General features: G+C 36.8%; 1 protein-coding gene across 1 annotated transcript; it reads right to left on the reverse strand.

Moving 5' to 3' along the window:
* Positions 1 to 733: 733 nt before the first annotated feature.
* LOC148271566 (uncharacterized) lies at positions 734 to 1,363 on the reverse strand. The gene has a single exon (XM_088241228.1). It carries the CDS (start codon positions 1,361 to 1,363, stop codon positions 734 to 736), a length of 630 nt encoding a protein of 209 aa, XP_088097354.1.
* Positions 1,364 to 8,920: the final 7,557 nt, after the last annotated feature.

The following is an 8,920-nucleotide window of genomic DNA, read 5'->3' on the forward strand; positions in this document are numbered from 1 at the left end:
CGTTATCGTTTGCACTGGTCACTTTGCACGTTTTCTTGTATGTTGGTGATTCGAAATCACTGTCACGCTCGCGGTACGGTTTTCGTTGTTGTTCGCGGTACGGTTTATTTGTTGTGTTGTCACGCGTTGCTTTCTTGACTCACCGTCAGGGAGGAGTAGGTACATTGGGATTCAAAACAAGGACCACCGAAATCAAAGGAAGGGCTTGACACTTGAATAAAAGAAAATAAATACGAAACATACTCCCCCGCACTGCGGAATATGACGGCATATTCTCAGTAAATGGTTCTGTTTTGGTTAACGGTTAAAGGAAATATGCCGACTGATGTGATGTATGATATGATAAAGGTTTGAGTATTACGATTGTCACTACGTGAATATGGATAATAAGTGATGATGGGTGATTATAAACAATGTCTTATGAGGGATGATTATGAATGAGAACCCGATACTCATCCGGAATAGGGCATAACTTTACAAGTGGTCTTTTGATTAAACCACTTGCTGTTTGCACTGATACAATTCGAATTATCCCGTCAGTTCCTGCATACGTCTCGATTACTCGACCTAAACGCCAACGTAAAGGTGGTACTGAGTCATCTTTAATGACGACCATCTGACCGACGTCGATGGGTTTCGAAGGTTGTATCCATTTGGATCTCTGCCTTAATGTGGTCAAATATTCGCGATGCCAACGTGACCAAAGGTCATTATGCATCTGTTGGATAAGTTGCTACCGGCGCAGCTTGTTGACCGGAGCAGTTACTGAAGCAGGAACTACGGTTAATGGTGTCAACGTCAAAAAGTGCCCCGGTGTCAGAGCTGTTAAATCGTTAGGATCGGAACTCAGGGGACATAATGGCCGCGAGTTTAGTACTGCTTCGATTTGTACTAAGAGTGTATTGAGTTCCTCGTAAGTAAGGACCTGTGCTCCCATAACTTGATATATAAGGGTCTTAACGCTTTTAACCCCGTCTTCCCAAAGTCCGCCAAAGTGTGGAGCACTGGGTGGGTTGAATTTGAACTCAATGCGTTCTGCTTCGCTGGCGTCACGCATCAAATTTGACAAGATCTTGTAAGCACCTTTAAAATTAGTGCCGCAATCCGAATGTATGCGGTTACATCTTCCTCTGCGGCTCACAAAACGACGCAGAGCCGCTGGGAAAGCATCCGATGACAAGTCTGAAGCCAACTCAAGGTGTACGGCTTTGGTTGCAAAACAAACAAAAAGGCATAGATAAGCCTTCGTGGTACGAGCACCCCGATATCTATGCATCGTGATGTTAAACGGGCCTGCGTAGTCAACGCCAACAGTTTGAAACGGTTTAAGTTGTGTGACTCGCAGCCGCGGCAAATCAGCCATTTTGGGTTGCAATGGCTGAGGATTGGCCCGGAAGCACTTGAAACATTTCGATAAGATGTGCCGAATAGCACGTTTTGCAGATAAAATCCAAAAATTTTGAACAACCAGATATTGTACCGACTGTAAACCTGGATGCAGATTCTTGTTGTGCACGCACTGAATTATAAGATCAGTCAATCTTTGCTTTCAAGGCAATAAAGCTGGGTGTTTTGCGTCGTATGATAAATCTGAAGATTTTATTCACCCACCGACCCGTAATATACCGTCACTGTCAATAAAGGGATTTAATTTTCTCATTGATTTCGGTAAATCTTTTCCCAGTTTCAGATTCTGAATTTTCCCAATGAAGGCGGTGTTTTGAACAGATTTTACAAGATACATCAAAGCCTTATGCATTTTCTGATCTGTAGGTTGACGAAGTGCTTTATCTTTTATAAGAGAAGAATTTATGAAACGTTATATGTATACTACGATACGTTGTATTTTTCTAAGTGAAGAATAACGTGTGATTAGCACTTCTAATGGACGCTGACATGAGTCGTTAACAAGTACGTTAGGTCGTTTTTCTAATTCAATATTTCTTGCTACGTCATTAGATTTACCAACTATCAAATTCGGCCAATCGTTAAGCTCCAATTTCAGCCATGAGGGGCCCATCCACCAAAGTGGATGATGTATCAGGTCATCAGGCAACAAGCCTCGACTAGCACAATCAGCTGGGTTTTTACTGGTAGGCACGTGCCTCCATTCAGCACACGGCAGCTTACGTTGAATGTTGGAAATTCGATTTCCAACAAAAACCTTATATCGGGTTGATTGTGATTGAATCCAAAATAATACGATAGTTGAATCTGACCATGCATATACTTTTGTTATATTGCTGATTTTTGAATGTGTTTTAAGAATGTAATGCATTAGATCAGCTAATAATGAAGCTGCACTGAGTTCTAAACGCGGTAACGTCATGCGCTTTACGGATGATACTCGAGATTTGGCGCATACAAGTGCCTCCTGGTGATGATGATTTGCTGTCGAACTGCGTAAGTAAACAACTGCGGCATAACCAGATTCACTGGCATCACAGAATCCATGAACTTGATATTCATGAGATCCGTTGTTAGTTATACGTCGGTTTACTTTAATTTGTGTAAGATTAGGTAATTGCGTAGTGTACCTTACCCATAGATTATTTATGTCACTCGGGACGGGGTTATCCCAAGAGACCCCGAGCAGCCAAAGTCATTGTATTAATAACTTGGCCAAGAATGTTTGAGGCGATAAAAATCCTAGGGGGTCGAATATATGGGCTAGCTCTGAAAGCATCGTCCTTTTTTTGCATGATCGGTTAAGCGGATTGATGTGATAAATAAATTGATCTTCTGCAGAATTCCATTCAAGTCCTAAAATTTTGATAAAATCACGATTAGAATCGAATCGTAGTGACAAAGCTCTGTGTTCTTCGGGTATAGCATTCAGAAACTGTGGTTCATTACTTGACCATTTTCTTAACTCAAATCCTCCAGAAGACATGATACCGTTTAATTGTGTCTGGAGACTCCGAGCTGATTCTAGCGAATCACAGCCCGATACTACGTCATCAACATACAGGTATTTCATTATTACGCTAGATGCAAGGAGAAACGAATTTCTCTCATCTTGTGCTAATTGATGCATAGTTTTAATAGCAAGAAAAGGAGCCAAAGAAATTCCAAAAACAATTCGTTTGTGTCGATATTTTCGAATGGGTTCATTAGAAGAGCAACGGAATAGAATACGTTGATAATCTTGATGACCTTTAGTCATTTTTATTTGGCGATACATTTGACGTATGTCCGCCGCAAAGACGATTGCATGAAGACGAAATCTCAAAAGAATTTCTACGATATCTGTTTGTAGTTTACACCTTGTCAACAAGGTGTTGTTTAATGAAGAACCTCGCTCGTCCTTGGCCGAAGCATCAAAAACGACGCGAAGTTTTGTCGTAAGACTTTCGGGTTTCACGACTGCGTGGTGAGGAATATAATATGCAGATGAGGATTGACATTCACCGGGAGGAATGGGCTCCATATGATTGCTCGATAAATATTCCATGATATGATCATTGTATTCCTTATAAAAAATATGATTTTTTAACAGGCGCTTTTCAAGATGATAAAATCGCCGCAGGGCAATTGAATAAGAATTGACGAATGATGGTGTCTCTGAATTACGGAAAGGTAAATTCACTACATAACGCCCATCGGATTCTCTGGAGTGAGTGTTCTGGTACATCTCTTCACATCGTTGATCGTCCGCAGAGAAATTTGATGGCTCAATGCTAGGTATATTTTCAATCTCCCAAAGTTGTTGAACAGCACAATCCAGTCGGGTATCATCAATTACAGACAATGAATATGACAGTAAATTGATTTGATTGCTCGAGTTAGCAGACAAGACTCTTCCCATTCAAATCCAACCGAATACGGTATTTACGGCTGTCGGAGCCACTTCATCTCCTTCTAATTTGCCTGAAAGAAGAAACTTGGGAAACAACTCACCGCCTATTAAAATATCAATGGGATGAGGTTGGTTATAACGATTATCAGCTAACACAATATTTGATAGGTGACGATATTGACTAGTGATTTGGTTGGTTGGCATGTCACCGCAAATACGCTCTAGTGTGACAGCTTCGGTAAAATATACTGGATCTGGTTTACCTACTGGACGTAGCTCAATGCTCAATTTATGAGAAGAGGTAGTAGGTACCTGACCAATGCCTGACATCGGGGTATCTACCTTATAACGTTTCAAACCTAATCTGTTTACGCAGCGATTTGAAATTATGTTGATTTGACTACAAGGATCGAGTAAAATACGAACGACTTGATAATTGCCATAATAATCCCTTACTTTAACTTCAGCTGTCGCTAAGAGGACAAAAGAAGGTGTAGGGCGTGATGCCGAATGCATATTGCTAAGAGTAGTAGCTGGAATGATATAATTATTTTTAGAAGTGGAATTGGTGAATTATGAACTTCAGAGACGTTTGAAGAACACAAGTTTGTATTATGACGAGAATTGCATTTTTTGCAATTGAAAGTTGATTTGCAATTCGATAAGTTATGATTTGATCTCAGGCAGTTTACGCACAGTTTAAGTTGCTTAACGACATTCCAACGTTCTTTCGTGGGTTTCTCCTTAAACCGTTCGCATGAATATATAAAGTGATTTTCCGAACACAAAGGACACGTTTGTGTATTCGCCAATAAGGTTGATGAGGATTTCGGTTTGTTAAACGGAGTCTTCTTGGCGATGACGTCAGGAGAACGATCTCTGGAAAGACGTGATCTCTCCAAAGCCTGACATCTTTCTACAAGAAACTCTTGTAATGTTGAAAAAACTGGAAAATCTACCCTTTTAATAGATAATTCAAATGCTTCGCGTGAATTTTTATCGAGTTTAGTCAAAAGAGTGTGAAAGTGAATAAATTCCCAGTCAGATGTCGGAAGTCCTAATCCCTTTAGGATAGAAATATTTTCCATAAAAATGTCTAGATTTTTTCTTAACGCCTGAGGAGTATTAGTAGTAATTTGTTTATGATATAAAATCTCTTCCCAACATAAAAATGCAAGACATCGTTTATTATTATATCGCGCTACAAACGCATCAAATGCGTCACGATAATTATTAGCCGTGATTGGATATGCTCGCATAATGTTTACAGGCTCCCCTGATAGTGACGATATTAAATATTGGAACTTTTCCACGTTCGATAAGTCGTTCCTACTGTGCACTAAACTTAAAAATAAATCATTAAACGCAGGAAACTCTTTTATTTGACCTGTAAATAAGGGTAATTTTATTGACGGCAATTTTGCGTAGTGCTTCTTTTCACACGTTTCAGACTGGACTTCTTTCTTCAATCGTGGTTAAACCAGTCGCTTGATGCTGAAAATCTCACACACGATTTCATCCATTTGTTCCTGAATCTCATTGTTCTCCCTTACGGCAGCTTCATCTTCAGAAATTTCGGACAAATTTTTTATTTGTGTTTCGTTAAACATATCCATTATAGGATTTAGCCGCTCGCACCACGATAAAAAATGTGGAATGTTTTCTGGATCGGACATAGCGTTTTTTCCCGATCGTAAAGCATCCTTCAATCTTTTTCGCCTAGTTGTATAAACATTTACGCTAACACTCATGATTCTAAGTTAAAATAAGTGAAAATGATTTATAAGTTGCTAATGCTAAATGCTAAATGCTACTGCTAAAAATTATCGTTTGCTTTGCGGGACAGTACACGCGCTTATTATTGACGCGCGAAGAAGGTAGTTTAAAAGTTTTTATGCAAATAAAAAAAAGAGTATGACGAAAAGGCTCACAGAAATTTATGTAAATGAATGTTGTTAATGTTTTAACGATGATTTTAGGTTAATAATATATTATATATAAATATAAATTAATGATATGTTATGATACGATGAGAATTTAATCGTTAACCAATGCAGGTTTATTTTCATCGACAACGTGTCGCGAAAGGGCAAAATGTCCGAATATATTAATTATCCGGTTCGCAAGATAGACCAAATGTTGGATGCTCGATACCTTCGACCTCGGGACTGTAAACAAGGCCTGCCCTCTTGCGATACGCGTGTTCGAAGAAAACAGGGAACGTTTGATTTTAGGTAAACTAATTGACGTTATGGTTTTGATTGTCAATCCTGGAATTAATGAAAGGAGTAAGGACTAACGGTTTCCTCCCTTTGGCACTGGTCCAGAAAGACACGTTATCGTTTGCACTGGTCACTTTGCACGTTTTCTTATATGTTGGTGATTCGAAATCACTGTCACGCTCGCGGTACGGTTTTCGTTGTTGTTCGCGGTACGGTTTTTTGTTGTGTTGTCACGCGTTGCTTTCTTGACTCGCCGTCAGGGAGGAGTAGGTACATTGGGATTCAAAACAAGGACCACCGGAATCAAAGGAAGGGCTTGACACTTGAATAAAAGAAAAGGAATCCGAAACAAATATGGTATGACATGACCATGAAAAGAAAAGAAAAAAAGAAAAACCAAATTAACATATGCTGATATTACGAAAACATGCTTTATTTTCATTTTTATGTATGTTTATATATATTTGGATGCGTGTTTGTTTGTATGTGAATGTATATATGTTGTATAGGTACATTTATTTTCATTCATTTTTTTTATTGTTTTATATTTACTAACTATTTCTTTTTCCTTCTTCTCTTTCTTTCCCTATTTTCCCACCCCACTTTCTGTCACCCCTATCGAACTGTACATTTTGTTTTTATATATTTTTGTGCCTATATGAAACCCGTAAATGGTCTTAATTTTTGGTGTTATTTTATATGCATTGTTTATAGCCATTTCTGTGTTGGTTTTAAAAATAATAAAAATAAAATAAGCCTTACAGCAAGGCAAAAAAATAAATAATTATGAGTTTAAAAATCACGTTTATTGGTTAAAAAATTATATATTATAGTGTCATGTTTTGTTTAAAATCATCCCCACGTAGGCTGACAAAAGCAAATACCATGTCATGTAAACTATAACAACATTCCAATCCAATTAGTATTTAAATTAACGTTTCCAACGTCATGATGTAGTTATTTTGTATATTATAATAAAACATAATTTGAATTGAAAATTAACCATTCAATTACCATGGCTAACTCGATGGAGCACAGTGTGGCAAACCGTAGGGATATTTCGATCCAATGGTAACACAGACAGCGTCGAAATTGCAACCGCGGGGCAAATTTTATACGCGTTAATGATTTTAATATGACCACAAAAGTGTCATTCATTGCGATGCGCTGACCAAACACGCCATAATTATTCTAAATTCAACTTTCTCTCTGGTATTTAATAAATTCAGTTACAATCCATAACCGGTAAAAATATTTTTGATGCGAATATTGATGTATGCAAAATTCGAGAAAATCTGAAAAAATCATGGCATCACCAAATCCAACAAATACTTAAAAATTGACATTTTAAGAGTAGGTTACAGTTTTGGTTTACGGGTTGTAAGAGAGTAAAGTAAAAAAGTACGAAATATTAATCGCATATTACAACAGAGATGAAGAACATTTAAGATAAGGTAATATGGAAGTCTAGGCATCTACAGGGCTTATGACCTGTCAATGACTGGTTTAAGTAGCCACTTTACACACTGTGTAACATTCACCATTCTGTCTATATTTGAGCATCTATATTCCTTCAATTCATTCATCTGTTGATGTTTGTGAAGTTAGAGAGCTAAAATTAGGTCATAAGGCCTGTAGATGCCTAGACTTCTATATTACCTTATCTTAAATGTTCTTAACTCATGTGTGGCTATGCGGTAACGGATGTCTACCTCGGGTAAAAAACATTTAATAACTCTCTTATTTTTTTAAATAACCAACTCATATTTTTTGTAATCCTTATATGGACTTTTTTACACCAAAATAAGGAAACATTTTTATAAAAAATGCACGGGCTTTTTCTATAAAAAACAATTTCTTCATTTTGTAAAATAAATTAAAACAAACGAAAGAGATGCCAGTATTATAAGTGGTTTATTAAATTTTATAAGAAAGAGCACGAGAATATAGCATATCAGAAGACCGACAAAGACACTATTCGTTAGGGGCGGAGCTTGAGTGACCGAGAAAACAATACCGAAAGAGCACGATACAGAATTATACCACTTGTGGGACAGAGAACACATCAGTCGCGTGAAGTTTTTTGTAGTATACTGAGCTGACGTTGTATTTAACACACCGTGTTCCCGAAATGTTTCTACAATTTATTCAAATTTATCTGATTTAAATTATTTTTTGACAATTCTTGATGGAATTTCATTGTAATGATGTAATATTTACATATATTTACATATAAGTTATTAATCAAAAATACTTGGTACACTTCCACTCATTTCCACACTTAAGATAATATTTTGATTTCTATAAATCATCCTTACATTGTATAATATTCGCCAGTCTGAAGATGTCCATTAAAGGATGAAAGCGCTAATTGGTCAAACAAATAAGTGGAAGTGTACCCAAGGAAGTGTGCAAAGTTATTTCATTATAAGTGTTCAAAAAATTTGTTCGTAACTAGTTTTAAAAAACGTGTTTACGTTGTCATTTTTTTTTATGTTTAATTATGATTTGATTATATCACGTATTACGTACTATTATTTTATTTCTTACAAGTTTTTTTTTGCTATTTTTTTAGGTTTTATTTCAATATTATTCTAAGAATATGTTTTAACAGCGTTTTTATTTATTCTAATAAAATCTAGTATTTATTTGCAATAAAAATTTGATATTCTTTTTTGCATTCAAATAAGAGTTGTATTAGCATAGCATACTTTCTAGTCTCCCGGTTGATCTATTTCCGCTAAATTCAGTCGTAAGTGTAATTCGGAATTCAGTCGACAACCAGACGCGGGCGGCAGCGCCTGCTGGCGGGATTTTAAAAGGAATGAACACAATTTCTAACTTTATTTTGCATAAATATGCTTTAATTTTAATTTTTTTTTGTAACATCTTTGAATAA

This window comes from Micrasema longulum, unplaced genomic scaffold (assembly GCF_059751315.1).
Source record: "Micrasema longulum isolate JH-2025_06_02 unplaced genomic scaffold, ASM5975131v1 h1tg002789l, whole genome shotgun sequence".
Taxonomy (NCBI): Eukaryota; Metazoa; Arthropoda; class Insecta; order Trichoptera; family Brachycentridae; genus Micrasema; species Micrasema longulum.

Coding starts and splice junctions, on each gene's coding strand:
- LOC148271566 (XM_088241228.1), bottom strand. CDS start 1,363: ATGGCTGATTTGCCGCGGCTGCGAGTCACACAACTTAAACCGTTTCAA.